This window comes from Corvus moneduloides, chromosome 7, assembly GCF_009650955.1.
Source record: "Corvus moneduloides isolate bCorMon1 chromosome 7, bCorMon1.pri, whole genome shotgun sequence".
Lineage (NCBI taxonomy): Eukaryota > Metazoa > Chordata > Aves > Passeriformes > Corvidae > Corvus > Corvus moneduloides.
Window position 1 is genome coordinate 2,187,914 of NC_045482.1, and position 22,679 is coordinate 2,210,592.

The 22,679-nt window shown below is 43.4% G+C and overlaps 1 protein-coding gene and 1 long non-coding RNA gene across 27 annotated transcripts in view; one reads left to right on the forward strand and one right to left on the reverse strand.

Moving 5' to 3' along the window:
• The window catches only part of LRRFIP1 (LRR binding FLII interacting protein 1), a 109,395-nt gene that overhangs the window by 68,472 nt on the left and 18,244 nt on the right, over positions 1–22,679 (forward strand). For 10 of the 26 annotated variants that reach the window (XM_032114456.1, XM_032114437.1, XM_032114453.1 and 7 more), the window contains 9 exons: positions 2,833–2,889; positions 5,697–5,777; positions 6,937–6,981; positions 7,894–7,959; positions 10,881–10,958; positions 17,755–17,787; positions 18,540–18,665; positions 21,335–21,505; positions 22,369–22,461. In XM_032114456.1, coding sequence (XP_031970347.1) covers positions 2,833–2,889; positions 5,697–5,777; positions 6,937–6,981; positions 7,894–7,959; positions 10,881–10,958; positions 17,755–17,787; positions 18,540–18,665; positions 21,335–21,505; positions 22,369–22,461 — 750 coding nt within the window. Of the gene's footprint in view, positions 1–2,832; positions 2,890–5,696; positions 5,778–6,936; positions 6,982–7,893; positions 7,960–8,061; positions 8,068–10,880; positions 10,959–12,148; positions 12,153–14,353; positions 14,456–17,754; positions 17,788–18,539; positions 18,666–19,187; positions 19,260–21,334; positions 21,506–22,368; positions 22,462–22,679 lie in introns of those variants that run through there. The other 16 variants (XM_032114447.1, XM_032114449.1, XM_032114457.1 and 13 more) reach the window with 9 other exon arrangements.
• LOC116446501 lies at positions 502–6,360 on the reverse strand. Its single transcript, XR_004241249.1, has 3 exons — positions 6,030–6,360; positions 2,947–3,046; positions 502–1,554 (listed from the first exon to the last, which is right to left on the reverse strand). It is a non-coding gene; the product is annotated as an uncharacterized LOC116446501 (long non-coding RNA).

Here is a 22,679-nt window from a genome sequence, read left to right on the forward strand (position 1 = left end):
GGATACGCTGTAACTATCAGCACTCGCTAGAGAATAATGAGCATGAGTTCATCCCCGAAACGTGGAAGAATCCAAACTCTTACCTTAGTGTTGTACTTAAAGAGCGCGTGGAAAAACTCAAAACTTTACTGGAGCTACATGACTTGAGCTGTAACATGACACAGAAATAGGCAATATTGAGGGAATATCATAGAATCCCAAATGGTTTGGGTTGGAAGGGCCTTTAAAGCCCATCTTGTTCCACCCCCTGCCATAGGTGAATCTTATGGAGAGCTATTCCAGGGAGGCAAAGAGGATATGAGAGAGGGCAAAGTAGGAGTATTTCTGTGGAGGGAAGGCTCTGCATCACAGGTGGAGGCTGGGTTGGGGTTCTTTGGCACACTGGAAATGAGCAGAGGATTTGCTGAGGGCTGGAAGTTGGATGTTGGATTGAGAAAGCCTGAAGGAGCAGCACGAGCCACAGCCTGAGGTAAAAAACATTACAAGGAGAAGTGGACACAATGGCAGTGAAATGGTTTTCTTTGTCAAAAGCAAGAAGAAAATACAGAGAGGAATAGGGTCACTGAAGGGACAAGAAGTAAAATGGAGTCATTTTAGCCTCTCTAGTATGCAGTTTTATTTGTTCCAGTTGTCATGAGGGGTAGGGTCAGATGCTTTGCATGTAAACGTAGCCTAGAACAAAGGTCAGCGAGGTCTGATAAAACTGACCCTGCTCTCCAAGAGCTGCCTGGAGCATTTGCCCTCAAAAATATGCACTGGAGAGGTTTCTGGAGAGGATGGGTCAGAGAGGCAGGGGAAATGGCCTCAGCTCTGGGGCTTCAGGCTGAAATCTGAAAGCCACAGGGCAAATGAGGCAGATTCCTGTAGAAGGGCCTGAACTGTGATGTGATGACCAGTTAACCTGGGCTCCTAGAAAGTTCATCATGCCAATTCAACTGGAGTTCCAAGCAGGGTGATTATTTCAGGGCATAAAGGATGTTACTGTAAGTTGACTGTAGGGCCCTTGGCATGTCTGTGCGTGACATCAAGTGAAACCTTGGGCCAGATCTCATTCTTGGAAAAGGAATGTACAGTTGGAAAAGAACTTTGTTAGAAAACGAGACAGCTGGGAAGGATCCATTCCCATCTAAGACAGCATCATCTGGGTTTTTTAAGCAGGGAAAAGCAGTTCCCCAGGAATCTATCTTGCCTGGCTGTCTTAAGTGCAGGGAATGAAGGCAGTTTCATGCAAGGTTAGACTGAAAATACTGATGATAAACAGGAGACAACTTGTCAAAACTGAATAACAGTAAAAACAAATGAGGAATACCACATCTGGGAAAAATGAAGGTACTATTACAAAGTAATAGGATGGTTCAGATAGTGATCTGAGGTTACATTTAGTCAATATTACACAGCTGAAAATGGCAGACAGTTCCTCAGTGTAGCAGTAAAAGGGGTGGTGGAGGTAATTGGTCTGCACAGGGTGCTGAGGCTGAGCTGCAGCGTTGCCCTCAGCTGCTGGAGATCCATTTTAACCATTCTTCAGGGGAGTGTTCGAGAAATTCAAGGAGCCTGGAAAAAAAAAACCTGGTGAAAACTGGGAAGAAGCCAAGCTGTGTGAGAAGGCTACAGCAGTATTTGAAATCAGTTCTTGAAAGAAAAGAAACTTGGATGTTTGCCTTCTGTTTGGGGTGATAATACTGCATTTCAATAGAGAATCTAAGCTTTTCCCAGAAGTAGCCTTCCCAGCTTGGCTCTGAACTGACTTCTAAGTTAATTTAATTTTTTCATGGAAGCTGCTGTATAGTAGATGATAAATATTTCTCTTGGAAATTGATTCAGATTGGTTCTAGTGGATTTTCATTTCGGGGACGCATTAAAACATGGACTTCAAAACTTAATTTGAATAGAAATTCTAATTAAATTTCCACTAAACCCCGCCCCAAATACACAGAGTGCTTCCTTGTTTTCAGTGTTAAACCAGGGCTCGTTGTGAGGTGATACCAGAACAGTGAATTGCTGGGGAAACCTGAGCTTTTAATGCTATCGATTGAGGTGACTTTTGGGTCTGTCCTCTTTTCTTCACCACCACTTTCCCAGACTAAGGACTGAGTCACTGTGATTGTTTTGTTTTATTCCCAGCACTGCTGCCATAGGGATTTGAAGCACCTCACCCTGTTTATGGAACAGTCCTTCTGGGCCTGTTTGTTTTTCCTCCTTTGAGGGAAAACATCTTCCAGACACCAGGGAGGACATCTGAGCCCACCCAAATCTCTTACTAGCCCTCAGACTGCTGCAGATGCTGCAGAATCCTGAGGTGTGGCAGATGGCCACTGTCTGGGTTTAATTTTGATGCTCAAAATCAAAAAGAAGAGAATTTATACAGCACTGCATGTTTACTAAGCTGGATTTCTCAAATAGAATTAGTTCTTCTACTACAATTTGCTGCTTTTTAGTTGCTTAGCTGCCCGAGGTATAAATAGGTATGGTGATACAAGTCTCTAATCTCCTTTTTGTCCCCTTTTTGTCCCCTATTTCCTTCACAGAGTGTTTGAATATAGACCAGTAATAATAGGGGAGGCAAAAAGGGGATCAAAAAGGGCAAGAAGGAGTATCCTTGACATTTTTGGCTGTTACAGAGGTATTGACACAAATGTTCGTGTCCTCGTGTTTGAAATCATGACCTAATCCCGCACTGCTCCTGTTCCTGGTGTATCTTTGAAAAGTTCTCTCTCTGCCTTTGCTTTTCATAAGTGATGACATTTGCTTAAAAACTCCCTTTGGGGTCTACGTCAATTTTTTTTCTCTCCTTTTTTGTCTTTCCTTTTTTTTCCTTTCCTTCCATAACAGACCAATGGTTATGAGGAAGACGTGTATGGATCATCCCAGAGTAGAAAATCTAGCAGGGTTAGTAGATGATTTCTGCTGCTATAAAATTCTATTACTCTATTTAATGGGATTTACCTAATTAGCAAATTCTTTTCGGCAGTGAAGCAGGTTTTTCCTGTCTTGCATGTTGTGGGTTTGAAGTTTGTCAGACACTGGAGGTGCAGCAAAAAGCTGTCTGAGAGAAATAAAAAAATCAAAAATCAGGCCATGAGTGGGAAGGGGAGTCTCTGAAATTGGTACAGAAAGAACTTGAAAGCCAGAACTGCTTTAACTTGTAAAACAAAATTGGGTAAAAATTACATTGTACAGCACTGGCAGGGAAGATTTCCACGTGCTGGAAACAGAATGAGTGCTTTTCAACCTCTGCAAGGTGTTCACGCCGTGCTCTAGCACTGACTCTCCTAATTTAGTCCATGCCTTGAGATTTGCATAGTTAAAATGGACTTTGGATTTTGAATTTTCCCCAAATGCGCGTTGTTTATTTGAAGTTTGCTTAACTAAATGCCTTTGGTTTGGGTTTTTTCCTCTATAAACCATATCCTAGGGTTTCTGGAAACGCCTACAGAGGTGAAGAGCCCAGTGCAAGTGCTCCCACTTAGCTACTTAACATTGATGAACTTTTATTTCTAGTCCAAAAAAGCTTAATTATTAACTGCATTGTGAGGATGTAGGTCACAATGTTCCCTCCTGTTCCAGCTCAACAAGTGTTGTGTGTCACTTACAGCAGCTCCTGGCTTTGTTAAATATTGGGGTTTGTGCAAATGATTTAAAGGGGCTGTCCAAGCACAGCCTGGGGTCAGAGGGGGAACTGTTCGGGGTTTTTTTTTTTTCCTCTTTATTTTAACAAAGCCAGACAAAAGCTCAGAGCCTGTTGATCTTTGTGCTATCAAGGCTTCTAAAGAAACTTAGAGGTATGAAGCCTAAAGCTCAGTGTTTAGGCGAAAAATAAACTCCTTTTAAGCCTCCATTTAGCCAAGTGTTTAAGCAATACACGCTGAACATGAGAGAGAGTTCAGGGGGTTACTTTGTAGGCATGGAGTTAAGCAGGCGCCTGGATAAACAGTGAAACAGGACCTGCTATTTCACGTCCATTTTAAATTGTCGCTGCCAGATAATTTAGCTGGCATTATGTGGATAAAAGACAATGAAATACTGTTGCTTGAACTGCTAAGAAAACAGCCTGTCCTGTTGCTGGCACTCTTGCTGGCCCATCTGACGAGTTCAAGGAACTTTATTCTGTAGCACTGGTGACAAATGATGTTCTTACTCTTTGCTGACATACTCCAGTGCTCCAAGGACCGCAGGGAGAGCAAAACATCTGCAAGAAAGTCATCCAGGGAAAAGAAGTTGTTTGGTTTCCATTTAAATAATTTAAAATCGTCCTGGAATTAGGGTTTTCAGCGTGAGGGTTTAGTCTGAGGAGAGCTTAATTACAGCAACATCGTTAGTTCCTTGTAGTTCCATTGCTGTTTGGAGTAATCATTAATTAGGAGGGGGAGGAAAGTTTGGGGGTAACTCAGAAGAGCTGAAACTTCAAACCAAATTGATGCCAGCCTGGCTGGCATTCACTTTTTAGGAATATTCTCTCCAAAAAGGCCAAGCTGAATCATAAAGGAGAAGGAAAAATGAAAAAGAGGAAAATTCTTCAGGCCAGCAGGGAAGCGATGGACCTGCTGGCAATGGCTGTTTTCCAAAGTAGGTGTCCAGCTTTAAGTCACAGCATGGACTGATCTCCATGTGGACACTGCACTTGCAGTGTCACGGCTTGATCCCTTAGATGTGATTAATGCCATGTGCTCAGATAGTCCATGTGCAGATTGCAAACTCCCTAAGTAGGAATGAAAATAATTTCTTAAAGTTCAGTTCAGGCTTCCTTTCAGTAAAAGTCTTATTTTACAGGCATTGTTTGGGGGGGTTTTAGTTTGTTGGGTTGGTTGTTTCTTGGGTTAGGGTTTTTTTTTTTGAGGTCAGCCAATGATTTACCCTCAGCCTGTACCTGTGGGTATTGTGTCATATCCAAACATCTGTTTGCTTGCAGTGAGAGAGGAAAGCAAACAAGTTTCTTTGATTTGCCACAGGTCTCCCTCCTTTGTGAAGAAATTAACACCTCCATGGACCACAGTGGTGAAGCAAGGATGAGTTAGGGCTAGTAAGTAGCTGACTGCTGAAAGCAGAGAGAACCTTGGCTGTCTAGACCCCCATGAGAAATGTCTGGAGAGGAAAGGTGTCAGGGTATAGCTGTAAATGCAGAGCTCTGGAGAGTAGCTAAGGAGGTGAAGGTGTGAGATCTTTCACAGCAACCGTTCCTCATTAAGATCCCCTAAGTGGACCAAAAGTGCAAGGATGACTGGATGCAAGGTAGAAAGCAGGGAAAGAAGGTGTTTAATTTAAAGAAGGTGTTTAATGTGCACAGTCTCGCTTCTCAACGAGGAGTTATCTCCCCACTCAGCCTTGCCATATCTGACAGTGGCTTGCTCGCATTTCCTGCTGGGCACAGCCAGCAGTTTTGGTCCCTGGCTTTGCTCTCTATCTCCCAGGGTCTCATCTTCTCCTGGGGGTGTAGCTAACAGGGCATAAACTCCTCAGGATCTCAGGAGGAAGCTGACCAGCTCTCTGGCCAGTGCATTTTTCCAGTGCCTGAAAGGTCCCACAATTTTCACACATCCTCACAGCTTTAATGCAGTCCTCTCTTCCTTTTGCATCTGTGACCACTTAGACTGCTTGCCGTTTGTAATCACCTAATTTACATTTGCTTCCCATTTAAAGGAATAAAGAATGAAGCTGAGTTCTCCAGGAGTTATTTTTTGTTTTGTTTGTTGATGCAGGCTTCGTACTACTCTGACCTGGGTCTCCCCAGCAGCAGCTATGCTTCCACATCTCAACTTCCTTCCCAAAATGGAAATTGGGTCTGTTGCCCTCTGGCTTCACCTGGCCTGGACTTTGTTTGGATAATACAACCTCCTGTACTTAGGAATCAATTTGGTCTCTGTAGCTCTTTTTAGTGAAACTTAAACCCCAAACAAATCAGACCTTTTAAGATTGGAATGAGTAATGGAAAACTGTTTTCGAATGAGCACAGTTTTCCTTTGCTGCTCCTCCCTTTCCTTGTCTGCCATTGGCCTCAATAGGTCTGGAAAAAGAAGGGAAATCTTAATTACCTGAAATTCTCTATTTGAGGCAGCTCCTCCGCGTAGCATGTCAATCTGGTGAGCTTGAGACAATCCAGTGTGTACAACATGAAATTACAGGGAAGCCATTCCCAGAGTGCCAGAAGAACATCAGTGAAGCTGTAAAATCCCCGGGAGGTTGGATTATCCCCTGTGTGTGGCAAAGCTCGGCCAGCCCAGTGCCAGCAGAGCTCCAGCAGTGCTCCAGGTCCTGCCTGGGGACACGGCACAGGGGTGTGAGTGGGCACTGGCAGTGGGACCTGGCTGCAAGCCCTGGGCTGGGGATCACTGCTGGAGTCTCTCTTGCACCAGCTCTGCCAGACACGGCGAGTGCTCTGAGTTTGTTTAACTGCTGCATCTCGGGGGAGGATGGTTACTAACACTTGTTTCAAGCTGCTCTGAGTGAAGCACTTGTGATTTTTTCCTGAATTATTTGGATTTTCTCTGCGTTTGTGAATAATAAAATACACAGGAGATGATCTTACAGCTGTGTGAAACACTTAGAGTGTGTATCTTGAAGCACTTCTCTGTAGCTCTTTTTCTGGCTTTGGTTGGAGTGAGGAGAAACCCCCTTTCTCGCTCCTGTACACAAACATGTGGGAGACAGTAACAGCTTAACTACCTAAAATTAAATTATGCTGGTTTTCTTTTGCACACTGTCGTGTCCTCCCTTCCTGTAGGAAATGCACGTGTCTGCTTGGTATTCTTATTCTTTGGGAGCTGAGATCTAATGCTTTTATAGTGCAGATGACTAATATTCTCTGTACAGAGTTTCCTTCTGTTGTAGGGTAGTGATCCTAATCTCTCACCAAGAGGGTTAATTCTGCTGTAGGTGCCTTTTTTTTTGTTTCATTTTCTCTGCCAAGAAAAAAAAAAGTGTTGTGCTTGTCTCCCTCAGCCCTCCCTGCTGTACAGCGATGCCCTGCCAGCCAGGAGTTACAGGGTTTGTTGTGCTGATGCTCCGAACACCAACACCAGAGCCACTCCCCCCCAGCCATGCACATGTTGTCCCCTGCCTCTGTCTGTAATTCCTGTCGGGTGCATTTGTCTCACACCCTGGTGTCCCATCCATCTGAATGCCACGTGTGTGATGCTGTTTGTGCAGACCTGGATTTGCTGATCCTTCCTTTGATTCCTGTTGGGACTGTGCTTGTGGGGTTGCGATGCTGCCACGGGTGTTGTGTCCGTGTGGAGAGAGGTGTCTTCCTTGGTGTATTAGCAGGAGCAGGACAGAGAGGCAACATCAATTCTTTCTGATTGCTTAACAACTAACAAAAATCTGTTCACAAATTTTTTTAGACAAATTCCTGCCTTCTTGTTTAAAATGAACTTCTCAGAATTTTTTCTCAGAGCTTAAAGGTAGAATTTCCTACTCCCCTTGTGTTTCCTGAATCATAGATCTCTGTGCTAGACTGGAGTCAGTCTTAAAATACGCATTTTCCTCCTCTTTTATTAATTTACCAAACTGACTGGTAAGCGAAGCTCATCAGGTGGGAGCTTTTCCTCTCACTGCCAGCACCAGCAATGAAGGTGAAACAGATGGGAACAGTTTAAGAATTGATGTAGCCATTGTGTGGATAGGCAGTGGAAGTGTTAAGGTGACTGTTGAGTTGAAACCCTGGGAGAAGGGGTAGGAACGCATGGGGTGCGATGGCCTGCGGGGTGTGTCGGACCTTGCACGTGTCCCGTGGCGTTCCCCAGGTCGCCTTGGATCTTCCCTCGCATGCTGCTTGTGGTTGCACACCAGAGATGTCCCTGTCCTGCCCGTCCTGCTCACGGCCACGTGTCCTTGGTGAATTTGTGACTCTGCAGCCTGAGCTGCCACTCCTGTGCTGACTCTGTGTTTTAATTGTAGGCGTCTGTGTACGAGGAGAGCGTTTACAGCGGGAGCCGGCGCTATAGTGCCCCCAGTTCCCGCGCTGTAAGAGGTTTTCTGCATTTCGCTGCTCTGTGTCTGTCCTTTGCTGGGCTGAGGAACGTTTTACACGGGCTGTGTGACATCCAGGGCCTGCTGCTGTAGGCAGCAGAAGTGGGAGCACCATTCCCGTGGGTTTCCATGAAATAATGAGTGGTGATCAATGGGAACTCACCCCTCTGTGGGACAGGGAATCCAGTTCTGCCTCGCGCTTGGTTTGCAGATAAAACACCTTGGAAAGGCCATACATGAAGTCCTTTCCCTCCCTGAGACTTTATTCTTCTTTTCAAAACTGAGAAAAATACAAGTTTAAAAAATAATCAGCCAAAAATTTAAAAATCAATTCCACATAAGCATTGTGAATTAAATGATTTGTGTGAAGATATGGCTTGCTTGCTTTTGTTTCTTGGATTTATATTCAAATGTATTTTACATTCATATACGTGACAGTGCCTCCAAAATACGTGTTCCTGAGAGTGGAGGGCTCTGTCATGGATGGGGAGCAATAGTATGAGGAATGACCATATAAATTATTTCCTTTCAAAAAAGAGAAACTCCAGAAGTCTATTTACAGATTAAAAGGCAGAAAATGCCTTCACCTCTTCTCCTCTGTTAGTGCTTGGGCCAGGTAGTCCACCTGCTGCTGTTGTGTCCACCTGGAAAAAAAAAGCCAATCTCTTTTGATTTTTAAGTCCTCCTCTGTGGGCCTGCTGCTTTTTCTGCCTGTCATCCCCTTCACTGATGATAGCAAAACCCACCCACCCAAAAAAACCCAGCGAACAAATAAACACCATCTCAGGCCGTAAGAGTGAAAAGCCTCAAGGCAGAGCATTGATGTTACTTTAAACATTACATTTTTATTAGCTTGGAGGAGGAAACACTTTCAAGAATGCTTACTAAGCCCTTGTTGGTCCTTCAAGGGCTGTGCCATCCTCTTGCCATCCCACTGATTCGCAGCTGTGAGAAATCATTTACAGCCCAAAAACCTGTTTGCAGGTCTTTCACGGGCTGTCAGTGCTTGAGCAGGGAACACTGACTAAAACACTGGGGCTCCTTCCCCTCCCTCCATCCCCATCTCAGCCTGTGCCACAGGTATTTGGAGGCCTGTGTGTAACCCAGCCCTTCCAGTTCCTGCTGCCTGTAGTAATGAGAGAGTTGAAACAGGAGGGCTTTGCCTCAGAGGGAGCGGCCTCGTCTCAACAACTGTGGTTATTTTAATGCCTCTGCATCTTATTAACGTGGAGAGGGAGTGTCACTTGGCTGGCTGTTCCCAAAACGTGGTTTTGGATGAGCAGGTGAATGCAGGGGGTGCGGCTGAAAATGGCCTTGCTTGGTCACAGCTACTTACTTCCATAGTCAGCCCTGCAATGCACAGGGAGCAGCTGTGGAATAAATAGGGCCTGGAAACATTAATATGGGACTTGTCAGTGTTAAAAATGTATTCTAAACCCTTCTTTTGTTAAACAAAAAACAGTGTGGTGACCAAACAAACCCTGTATTTTTACTTCAGTCTTTTTTGTCTTTAGGAGTTACTGTGTGATTGGCAATAGCTGTGAACAATGTGCAGCAGAGTTTTACATTGTGCATATTCCCACCTCTGAAATGAAGATCAGGTGCACAAAGCCAGTGTTAAGACATAAAATCCCAGAATGGTTTGGGCTGGAAGGAACATTAAAGGCCACCTTGTTCCATCCGCCTGCCCTGGGCAGGGACACCTTCCACTATCCCAGCTCGGTCCAAGCCCCATCCAACATTGAACATTCCAGGGATGGGGCAGCCACAGTTCCTCTGGAGATGCCAGGGCCCCCCTCTGGGTGCATCCAAGGACACTGCCCTGCCCGAGGGCTCGCTGAGGGCTGTGCACCTTGCACGGAATGTTTTGTGGTCAGTGGCTGACCCTGTGCTTCTGCTCTAGCTGGGGTTATTTCCAGCTTACCCTCTCACCATTTATTAGTGCTGGAAGCTTAATTTTCAGTTGATGCTGTGCTGCTTTGTTACTGTGACTAAAGATGATGGAGCAGCCCTGCAGTGGCCTGGTAAATGCCTGGCTGTTTCTGTAAAGCTGAAGAGTCCAGGGATTCCTGTAGTGGCCAGCTGACTTAATAAAAAAAGCCTTAAAAAGCCCCACAGCATCTCCAAAGTATGATAATTCTTCAGATTTCTGTGTTTGTATCTGAGAAGCAGTCGTAATCACCTCTAAAATAAACTCATTATTTCCAAAGTGAGTTCTAGTTCTGTTTCCCTGACACTTTAAACTTTCACTTCCCTGCTCCACTTTCACTGCATTAAAACCTCTGGAAATAAAACAGTGTAGACACGTTCTTTGTCCTTGTCAGCAACCAGCCAGCCCTGTCCTGCATCTCTGCTTAGATGTTTCCTTTTAAAAAAAAGCTAAAAGACTTTCTTTGGCAGGAGATGAGGACTGCAGGTGCTGGAAAACCAGGAGAGATACTTAGTCTCTGAGCTGGTCTCAGTTTTTACTTTAATCCCCACATAGATGGATGTTTCTTCCTTTGGCCTGTGGAGCATGAATTAATTTTATATGTGCGCAACGTTGGGGAACATGGGGAAGGGATTCACCACAGAGCCTCAGAGCTCTTGCAAAGTAGTAGGATTAAGCCTTTTGTAGAGAAACTGAATTGTTTACTTGTGACTGGTACCTGAAGAGATTAAAATATATCATTAGTATTCTAAGAATTGAATCAAAACTGTACTTGAACTGCCAACGGAATTACTGCTTGCCTTAATTTTCAAATTAACAGTCTGTTCTCTGACTTTCACTGCTGTCCCTTTGTCCAGCTGCATGTAACCATCTCCTTAACGAATTTCAGATGTGATGCTTTACATCCTCTCCTGCTTCCCTTCCCAGTTCTAATGCCTTTCTCTTCTCTTCTCTCTGCCTGCTGCTCCCGGTTTTCCTGCGGCAGCCTTCCGAGTACAGCTGCTACCTTGGTTCGGGATCTCGGGCATCCTCCAGAGCCAGCTCTGCTCGGGCCAGTCCAGTGGTGAGCTCCTCTATTTCTCTTTGTCCCTCAGCTGTTTCATTCCTCTCTTCTTCGAGGTCTTTTGTGTACAGAGAGGTCACTGTCCCTCATGAGGCAGTTCCTTAGGGCGTTAGTTGGACCTCCTGGGCAGTGCTTAAGACAGAGAAGCCAGAGGAGAAATTGCAAAACTGAAGTGATTTCTGTGCAGATGCACATGTTTTTACAATAAAAAGTATGCTTTGGACTCTCATGACAATGCCATATTTGCTTCAAATTGAGAATAAAGCACAGCAAGGTTATTGTGGAAAAGACTGGGTTGTTGATGGAAGTGCTGTGTCTCCTTTGGGGGAGGAGGAAACCCAAACTCTTAGTTGCAGCATTCAAGCAGTTCTGTTTCTCTCCAGTGAGCAGTATTTTGGTGCAAAGCTGCAGGGCTCTCCAAAGGCTGGATTGGAACATCTTTGTGGGACTGTGGAGTGCCAGACACTGCAGTCTTTAGCATGGTGAAGTGCTGGAAGGGTAAGAAGTACCCAGCAGAAGTTGTGGCTGAACAAGGCTCAGGTGCTAAAGGCTTGTCCATCCCTTGCTTTTAGGGCATTTCTGTCTTTAATTTTTTTAATGGCACGTTATGCTTTCTCTCTGTGGCTCTTCCTCTCTGTAGCTGTTTACAGCTCTGAGTATCTTCCCTGATTTTTTTCCAAGCCTGGGGACAGCTGCTGAGTGCAGTAGGATGTCTCGTAGAGGAAACATGCAGCTTACAGTAAACTAAACTATAATAACATTAATTTGCCACAGAGAGTGAGTTTTGTAGGCTGCCATTTGAAAACTGACAGAACAGAGCTGCGTGCTCTGAAGTTTTGGTGTTCCAAGAGTACATTCATAATAGAGGGATTTTCATCAGATAATGTATGGCAGCTGGTGAGCTAAAAATAAATCAGTATTTTAATTAGCCGCTGAACCTGAGTCCCTGAGCTATGAGTTCTTGCAGAATATATTAGTAATACTTCTAAAATGGCTTTGCAAACTGAATTTCAATTACCCCCAAAGCAAAAATTAATCAGAATAAACAGGGATTCCATTAAAATTCTGGAAAGGTAATAAGAACTGGGTACCCACACACTGCAGTTGGTTTCTATTAGGTGTTTTCTGTATTCCAACTGAGTCATTGCTGCAAGTTGCTTACAGGAGTCACGGATGCTGAGAGGTGCAAGGGAGGTTTTTTAATTTTAAATTCTCTGCTTGCACTTTGGCCTCTTGGTATGCAAGTGGCTGGAGATGGTTTGATGTGTCAGCACCACGCTGAATCTGCTCTGCAGGGAGACAACAGGCACTCCTTAAATTACCTTTTTTTGTTTCAATTAGTGGTTTATTGCCCGGTGTGAAGAGCTTCCCTTATCTCTGTCACCTTGAAGAAGAGCAGAGAGTTAATGTCACAGTGAGTTTAGCTGATCCTAAAAGTTCTTAACGCTACACGGGGTCAATCCAGCAGCACCTTGTGATTATAATATTTTTTTCCTGTATTAAACAGATATCGCTTTTCCTGTAGCTCAGAGTGAGGGATCACTTTTACTGACAGGCTTCAAAGTGCTCTGGTAGCATTTTCAGTCAGGTGCTTGAGAGTGGAGAATGATTCCATGGAACTTTCTAAATGAAAGCATACAACAGCTTGTCACCGCAGCTCTGAAATTTTTTTCTCAGCGTGTTGTTTCCCCCTTCTATCACTGTTCACTGAACAGTGAGCAAAAAGCAGCAGCAGTTTTCCTGCAGTAGTTTTCCTGCTGTGCACAGCTTTGCCAGCCCGTGTTCTCATTTGTTACCATGTTGGTGATACAGTCACAGGCAGGGAAATACTTAAACACAGTGTGTGACTATTTGTCTCTGTAGTTATTTTAAGATTTTACTGTATCTGAATGAAGTTTGCTGTTTGTTTATTTTTCTTTAACATTTTTCATGTTATCCCCACTGGTAATTATCTGCTGTCCTTGCAGTTACTACAGATATGTAAATACGTTGTTTAATATTAAACCATCCTCACATAAAGTACAGATCTTAAGACTACTGAGAGCAAACATCAGATATTTCTGTACAGATGGGGGTAAGTCTTGTGCCTGAGTTCTCAGCGTGTTTTGGCAGAGCTGGGCCAATTTAATATGAATTGCAGGAGTTTTGTTATTTTTCTTTTTTAAATTAAGAAGCTACGAGTGAAAAGCAATTATTTCTAAATCTGGAACAGACTCAGAATGAAGTAGTATTTATCTGAAGGCTTTCTAAGGCAAGGCAGGCAAAACAAGAGGAGAGGGCACATTTTGCTATGGTGAGAAGATGATGGCTCATCCTGGGTCTCTCCCTTCTTTTGGAGGCTCAGGCAGCAACACAAGCAGTTGGAGTTCAGCCCGAGCACACAGAGTTGTGAAATATCCTGAGCTGGAAGGGACCCACAGGGATCACTGAGTCCAGCTCCCGGCCCTGCACAGACACCCCAACAATCCCACCCTGTGCATCCCTGGGAGCAGTGTCCAAACACTCCTGGGGCTCTGGCAGCCTTGGGGTCGTGCCCATTCCCTGGGGAGTCTGGTCAGTTCCCCAGCACCCGCTGGGGGAAGAACCTTTCTCTGATATCCAGCCTGATCCTCCCCTGGCACAGCTCCAGCCGTTCCCTGGGTCCTGTCTGTGGCCACAAAGAGCAGAGGTGGGAGCTGCCCCAGGGGAGGAAGATGCAGGCCATGATGAGCTCTCCCCTCAGTCTCCTGAGCTCCCCCCTCTTCATTTGGACAATCTCTAACAGCTTAATATCGTTCTTATATTGTGGCACCCAAAACTGCCCCCAGCACTCGAGGTGAGGCCAGCCCAGCCCAGAGCAGAGCAGGACAATCCCCTCCCGGGCCTGGCTGGCCATGCTGGGCCTGATCCCCCGGGACAGGGATGTCCCTCCTGGCTCCAGGGCACTGCTGACTCGGATCCAACTGGCCACTGACCAGGATCTCCATGTCCCTGCTGCTCTCCAGCCTCTCATTCCCCAGTGTGTCCATACATCCAGGTCATACATGCAGTGCTCAGGTCATACATCAATGCCCAGTTGTGAACACCTTTGACCATTGACAGAAGCTCATCATGTTCTCACCAGAAATGAAATGAAGATATTGACAGACCTAACTTTGATGGAGGCACTTGCGAAGCTTTGCCTTCTCTGTATCTGAAGGTTTAGGGTAGGTTGTATCCTAGCCCTGCCTCTGACAGTCTGGATGTGCTTTGGGCCCCTCTGGAGTGAGGATTTGCTGCAGTGCTAACTTGCATTTCTGGGACTGATAAGTTTGTTTAGGCAGTGATGTTTGGCATAGCACTCATTCCTGAGAGAAGATTCTTCTCACAAACCCTCTTCAGACCTGACAAATTTCAGCAGTGGTTTTCCCCTGCTGACTGTGAAAGGCTTGTTGCTAATTGCTAGAGTTAAGGTGGCTCTCGTTGGAGAAACAGCAGGAGCTCTGTTACTGCCTGCCCCAGCCCAGCTGATCAGACTGGTAAGATGGGGGTTGTAGGAGGGGTTGTACTGACTGCAGTACCTCTTTTCTGCTTTTTAATTCCAGATTTTGTAGATACCATCCCGTGTTCAGCTCTAGCCTAACAACTTTCCTCTGCTGTGGGCCATATTTCTATTTCAAGCTGCGCTGTGCTGCTTTAAGGGCAGGAAATGATCTTAATTTGATTTGTCACCAAAAAACCCCCTTGCTTTCGTGAGGAAGTTGAGCTAAGTGCAAGATCTGAGCTGGACCTGGGCAGTGACAGCCACGTGCTGAACACTGAAGTTGTTCTGATACCTGAGCTTGGGACAGACAGAAGAGTTCCAGGCTTGTTCAGGAGCCTGGAAGCTGGAAACTGTGCCTCAGTCCTGGTCTTTGTTGATTATAAGAGCCCTTTACTTGCAGTAGGTGTTTGTTTGGTGGGATGCTCTGTGGTAGTGCTGCAGAGATTCATCTTGGCCGGGACACTCCACTGGTGGCAAAGAGCTTCAAGGGTTAACCCTTTTAATCTATGGAAAACAGGCACTTTATCCATATAAAGGCTTGTGGGGTGGCTTTGCTCGTGTTATGTTTCCAGCTGTGGTGAGCTCTGATACTGCTGACATTTTTGTAATGTGCCTCTGGATTTATTCCGAAATCACTGTCAGAAGAGGCTGAACTCTGATCCCACTGCACTTATTTTGCAGAGACCAGCCAAAACAAAGATGTGCGTGCTGGAGTTCCTCGGAAAATTACTTCCTTTTCCTGCTTTTTTACTTGCACTAAAGTACAAATTGCCCCAGTTGCTGGTGAAGAGGAAGATAATCTGTGATTAGAGACAGACCCATACCCTTGTGCAAATGAAAAGTAGTAGTATTGTGTAAATTAAAGGTACCATTAGGTGAATCCCTTTTTAAATCTCCTTTACCGACAAGTATTCTGTCAGTCCTTTATATTTGTGTGTGGAAAAGTCCCAAAGCCAGGATATTTTTATGAAGGGCTGTGCTGAGTACTGTGAAGGTGGAGAAGTTCTTTTCAGCCTATTTAATAATAGCAGTATTCTTGATTGAATGCTAATACAGAAGGTAAGTGTTTTGGGCAAGAATTCTGTACAACATCAAATAAAAATAAACATTTCTCTCCTGACCTTTCAGTGTTTCATTTATTGCTGAATCAACTGCCAGAGGGGGACTGGCAGAAGGCTGGAAACCTGGAGTTCCCTCTAGTGGCTGATTCCTTTAGGAAAAGTTTATATTTTTAAAGGAGTGATACTGTGAATACATTTATCCAAACACGAGCAGGATGAAAGCTGAATAAAATATTAACCTAAGATTAGGCTTCTCTCTTTCTACAAGACAGATTTTGGCTTATCACTGCCATGCAACCATAAAATTAAATGCTGCTGGTTTCCGACTGGCTTTTTGCTGAGAAAAGTGTCGTGTAGCAGAAGGCATCTAGGTAATGTGGGGGTGTTATTTTGGTGTGAGGAACTGGCTTTTCTCAAAATTGTTTGAGTTTTTAAGGGTTAATATTTAAATAAATTGGTAGGGATAGTTACTGGTTTTGAGGAGAAACTGCTCTGAGTATGGCATTCATGGCACCGGATGGATGTGTGCAAGGGCACCACTAGGGAAAATGAAATCTGGTTGGTTTTCTTAACCATCTCAATTTTAGATGTTACTCAGTAGCTTTCATTATTAAAGATTATGCCCCATTAGAGTTATTACTTAAGATAGTTTTGCAATAAAGGTGTAGCAGGCTTCATAGGTGTGGTTATGGGTGCTCTGAGTAGAAACACTCACTGTAGTCGTATCTCTCACCACCTTGTCTTCAGCATTCCCCTTTGTAAATGGAAGCTTTTATTTGACTCATGTGATGCATCATTAAAACAATATCAATATTTACTCCCTTCTTTATTTTGCTAAAAACTGAGGTTGCACTTGGTTTCACAAAATAGAGGCCATTGTGCAAATGGCTGAAGGAAAAGAAATATTTTTAGTTGTGCCCTGGAAGACAGATTTTGCAAAGGCTGTACACAGATTTCCAGAGGTAGATGTGTGTGTACACACTAATCTTTTGTCACATGCCACTACTGACACTGCCACAGCTGTCTTGATAAACAACAACACAGTGTTTGGCCGGGCTAGAAGGCTGCCAAACCCAGCACTTGGAGCTGTCTGGCATGAAAATAAAAAGCTCTTTGCACAACTCTTGTTCATTGGGTCTGAGTTTAAGTGTCTGCCTTCATTAATGACCCTTTCTTATTGCCTCCAAATTCAGAGATTTGAGGGAGTTTTCCCTAAATATTTTGTGTATTCAGTGTCTTTGCAAAGTTTAGATCTAGTGCTTTAAGTCTGGCTTATTTTACTTCAAAGCCTCAGACTTAAGTTTTCTTAATGCTAATTCGTAGGGAATTTTAGCTGTGAGATGCCAGTGTAAAAAGCTGATTTGTAACAGGTATCTCTCAGTTCTGGGATTATTTTTTTTAGTAGGGTAACATTGGTAGCATCAAAAATGATGAGTAGGATCATCCCCGTATTATTCTATATAATTCAAAGAAAAAACCCCAACAACTGTGCCAAATGTGTACTGATTAGAAAGAGATGTAGGTTTTTTGAGTGTGTTTTCAATGGAAATTATCAACTTAACCTCAATTATCCCCTGCCTTCCCCTGAATCAGGTCTGTCCTGATTGTTTTTCCAGTCATTTCAAAAACACTATTCCCTTTGGCAATTAGACTCTTCTTGGTGTGGGGAAGACATTCATTTTCTAGGAGTCTTTTGGGAAACCATCTTGACTGTGCTGAATGTTCCAAGAAGAATTCAGGACTTGTTGAGTTCTGCTGAGTTTTTCATTTCATTCAGTCCTTTTTACACTTAGTTCCATTTTAGATGGAGATATTCCGTAACTTTTAAACATTTAAGCTGTCTGCATCCATGATAATTTCCTGTCCTCCTAAATGCTACTTTCTCACTGTTTGGGTTCTTCTAGACTAGTTTTAGTACAGGATCTCTCTTCTAAATTAGTAAATTGCAGGGAAGTACTGAAACCCTAAAAGAGCCATTTATTTAGACTTTGGGCTGATCCCTGATGTTTGACTCAAGGATCAGTTTTGTAGTCTTGGATCTCTGTTTGAAGTTGCAGTCCCTGTTGTCTTGAGTGGGGAGTATTTACCACAGGTTGGAAGCTTTAGATTTCAAGTCTAACTTGGTATCTTGCTTTTTGGGAGGGGGAGGATGTGGTGGCATTTCTGGTATATTACTGCTTTCTCTTACCCTTTATTGACTATTAATGATTGCTTCTCAATCTCTCTTTTACAGATTGAGGAAAGGCCAGAAAAAGACTTTGAGAAGGTAAGAAGCATCTTATCAATTATTCTGACAATAGTGCATTCTTCATTCCTTTTGGTAGGTAGAGTTTGCCATGGGTGTACAGAAATCTCCTTTAAGATCCATTGTGGGGCAAAAATTTGAATTTTTGGAGCCTTCTGCTAAAGGATTTTTGAAGGTGAACTTTTCAGCCCCTGCTGACTCAATGTTAAATAGGTGACCTTCAACAGCAGTTGGCTGAAACTGCTTTAGGCCAAGCCACACAAATACTGTGTGTGTTTATTAGATCTTGGTTATGAGACCTAAGTTATTTATGTAAAAATAAATAAATCATCATAATAAAAGAGGAGGCTACTACATTAACCCTGAGTACAGTTGAATAGTTCATGTGGCCACTGCTGCAGAGTAAATAAATATCCAGAAAGGAGAGGAGCTTCCAGAGCTTCCACAGAATGTATTATTACAAGTTTTGAAAATGCCTGGCAGGTTTATACTAGCCCCTAAAGACTTTGTCCAATTAAGAATTTATAGTTAAAGGCTAAATTATGCAAAATCCTATTGCAGTATTATTTAAATACTTCTGATCTGCATTTTCTCATTAGTTTCCTTTGTTAAATCTCGATTTTGATTTTTTTTACTTAGTCTGATTTTAATCAAAACTGCATAATTTAGAAGTGCAAGGATTGGTGTAATGTGTGTATAAAAAAAAAATCTAAAACCCCGTGATTTGTCTGGAAAAGAAAGTTCTAAGCAGGTTTATCTGTGTGTGATCCTAGGGAGCACGAACTGTCTCAAGTTTATCAGCAGCTACCTTGGCTTCTCTGGGCGGGACTTCTTCACGGAGAGGCAGTGGGGACACGTCCATCTCAGCTGACACAGAGGCATCCATCAGGGAAATCAAGGTGAGAATTAAACCCAGGATAAACTATGGAATATCCTTCAGGCTCCTTTCCCAGGAAGAAGCTGGCAGTTGTGGCGGTGAATCGGGTGCTGTGAAGGAGGAGTGAACAGCTTTGTTGGTGATATCTCTCAGCTGTAAAAGGCACCTCCCATCCTGAAAAGGGAATGATAGGAGGATGGAGATAATACACTGCACTCCTGGAGAGGAGAGGAGAGAGCCTGTGACAGAAGATGATCATCAGTAGAGAAGGGCTGGGCTGTGATTGTTGGAGCCTTTGAACCTGGGTCTGCGCCTTGTCCTTAATGCTGAAGATTCTGTTCTTTCCAGCCAAGAAAGCAGAATTAGCACAAATTCCTAACCAAGAAATCTGCTTGTTTGGCAAGGCCTCAGCTTAGGATCAGAGCCCTTAACGTGTGTGGGAGAGGTGTTGAAAGGAGCACTTTGAGCGCTGCTTGTCCCTCCTGGCTGCATTATGCCCGTTAGCGTCCCTGGCATCACTGACCTTTCTCGCCGTCTCCCTCAGGACATCTATGAGTTAAAGGACCAGATTCAGGATGTAGAAGGCAAATACATGCAGGGGCTGAAAGAACTGAAGGTACTGGTGTGTGAGCATTAACCCTGGCCCCAGTGTGAGCCCCAGAGCTGCCCTTGCATGCTGTTCTGGAGAGGTTGGGAACTGTGTGCAGAGTGTCTCATTAACTGGCAAAGTGTCTGTTCTGACCTGGGTTGGTTGTGGTGAGAAATGCTTCCAGGTGTTCACTGAAAGGTTGCTACTGCATGTTGTCTTTGCTGGTTTGAGGTGGTTATCATTTTATTAGCAAATTAAGATTATTTGGGGTTTTTTTAATATAGTTTCCTAACCCAGGAAACCTTCCAATATTGGGAGATGAAGTAGAACTCATCTCCTGCAGGACTAAAAACAAATCTGAGTTTAGAACCTTACATGTTTTTATTTTTATAAGGTCATGTGAGGTGTCATTTTGGTTTCATCTTTAGATGGCAGAAGACGCCCTTAAAGAATTCTTGCAACAAAACTCCATGTAACATAGCCTGTTACATGAAGGAGGAATGCTGAAGCATTCCATGAAGCCATAAATACATTTCAGTGTCACAACCAACTTGTACATCCATGTGCCATCCTCCTCATAAGTGAGCAGTGATGTGAGCTGTGGCTTTTTGGAAGAGGCAAATAGATAAATGCAACATTTGCCAGCATTAATTGCTGACTGTGTTATCAGCTCAACGCTGTGACAGATGAAGGTGTTGCCATCTTAAGTGAGTTTTCAATGGAAACAGAGTAGTTGAGCCATTTTTTGGTAAAATTTGGGGTTTTTTCCTGGTCACTGAGTTAGCAGATGGAGCAAAATAATCACTCTACTAAAAGATTTAGGTAGTTTTTCAATCCATGCCCCTTAGCTGCCTTTTGGGGTGATTTGGACCTAAGCTGCACTGTTTGATGCTAAGAAACCAAAACGTGGCATGCTGAAGGAGTAGAGTAGAACTTCCTTAACTTTTTCCTGGCACATACTTCCTTTCCAGCTTCTTTCTGAGCTTTCCAAATCCTGGTGGCTTTCCTGTCCTTGGTATTTCCAGTCTGGAGCTGGAAAGTGCACCAAAGCACGGTTAAGCATTTGGAACTGGACAAATTGATGTCCTCCAAGACAAATCATCTCACTTGTTAATAGAAATGTCAATTAAACTGATCTAGATTTTGCCAATATCATCCTTAGTTCTGTTTATTGGCTGAAAAAGGAAGTATATGAAACTCACCCGTACTTCAGTTGAAATAATTAAAATTACACAAGTTCCAAGAGAACGTATTTGATCTGTAAACTAAAATGTTGACATGTGTGTCCTCCTTGTTTGCACATTTACACCGCTTCGTTTATATAACTCTTTGTTTATATAACTCTTTTATTTCTGTATTAAAATTAAGTAGCGCAAAGTTTGCCTGCAGAAATGGAAAGTTATGCTAATCTTTATTTTACCAACATTTGTTGTTATAAATATCTCAGAGTCTCATATTTGAATCAAGCTGGTAGAAGGGGTTTTCAAGACACTGGGAGTTGTATCTTAGAAAGTAATTTTGTAAAGAAGGGATGTGATTTAGGAAACCTAATGGGAGATCACACATCAGGTCACAAAAGCTGCAGCAGCTTTCTCTTTCACAGTGAATTCTAATCCCTGAGTCAGTATTTAAGGGTTCCCACACTGCAAGGATCCCTGAAATTAGTGTGAAGTGGCTGTCAGACTGCCTTAATTTCAGGCCTCAGATCTTAAGTGATCTTAGATCGAGGCCAGTTTACCTTTAAAAAAAAAATCCCGACTTGTCATCTTCAGCAGCTGCTTTGAGCTGCCAATGTGCAGGGGCAGGGGGAGGAGGGAGAAGGAAGAAAACCGGGAAGGCAGAAGCTGAAGCAGCAGAGAACAGGAAGCGTTTTATCCGTGCTGAGGTAAGGCTGCTTGCTTGGAAGCACAAGTGTGGTGGGGACACGGGAGGTTTTCCTCACCTTGGGGACAGCTGGGAAGCCTCCAGCACAGGATTCATGCTGCTTTCCATAAGCAAACTTAGTGAGCTTGTGGTTTGGGGCTTTATTTTCTCACTGAAGGTCTTGGTTGGCAAAGTGTCCTTCAGTGCTGACTCTGACCGGGTTTGCTTGTTCTCTGCAGGACTCTCTAGCTGAAGTTGAGGAGAAATACAAGAAGGCTATGGTGTCAAATGCTCAACTGGACAATGAGAAAACCAATTTCATGTACCAAGTGGACACCCTGAAGGATGCGCTCTTAGAGTTAGAGGAGCAGCTGGCAGAATCCAGGAGGCAATATGAAGAGAAAAGTAAAGTATGTAAATAGCTCTGGCATGGGACATCATAGGGAGAGATTTGGAGGGGGGTAGAGATCTTTAGGAGGAGGCAGCTAAATTGTTATTCAAAATTTTGAACAAGTTGCTGGTTTAATTACTGCTAAGGCAAGTGGAATAGCAGCTTATTGTGTACTTGTGATCATACAAATGAGAATTTTCCCCAAGCCATTTCTGAGGAAGGGGAGAAATGTTCTAGCTAGTTGATATATTGATATTATCACATCTCCTTTTATATTCCATCTCTAAAGTTAATCTGGAGCTGTTTTACACGCAAAGATGTCTCCAGACAGCCTGTGGGAGAGTTGTGCAGTTCAGGCAGCTCCATGGTTAAGTGTTGAATTTAATTTTACATGAATTCAATTAGTGATTTGGTGTTAAATAAAAAAACTGGGGCTTATGTTTTCAGAATTGCCTTCTTGTAGCTTGGGGCATTTGACTACACCCCACTTCAAAACACAACTCCTGGAAGATACAGTGTGGTTTTCTCTTTTTATTTAAAAGTCCAGCTAACCTTCAGTGCATGGCCGTGTGGGAAGAGTGAGTTAAATTCCCATCCGTTCATCTGTGCAGTCTGTAGGACTGGAGTGTCAAAGCTCTTCAGCCTGCTGCTCAGCTTATGAAATGGGCTAAATGATGCCACTTCTATATTTGGTGCAATAATAGCATCTTGGAAAAAGGACAAACTCGATAAAAATTGTACTCTTGTGGGATTGTGATTAGAGGGATATTCAAGAACTACATTGCAGTAAGCATTTTCTTTGTGTTTGGGCTTATTTTCCCCATTTTGATGGGATGCTATTTTTGATTAATAATAATCTTGTGAATATTCCATTATTCACAGGAATTTGAGAGGGAGAAGCACGCTCATAGCATATTGCAGTTTCAGTTCATGGAAATCAAAGAGGCTTTGAAGCAGAGAGAAGAAATGCTTGCAGTAAGTAACTTTTTTTTCTTCTTTTAATGGCTTCTTTGATTGGTACATTCCAGTTAGCAGTAGAGTGGAGAATGTGAGGTATGGAGAAATTTATTCACTATTCAAGTTTCTCACCAGAAGAAATATTAGTGTTTCAGGCCAAACAGGTTCAGAGCTGACTAATGCAAATAGTACTTTCCTAAGTATTATCTTATTCTTCCTAAGTGTTGCATTTTGGA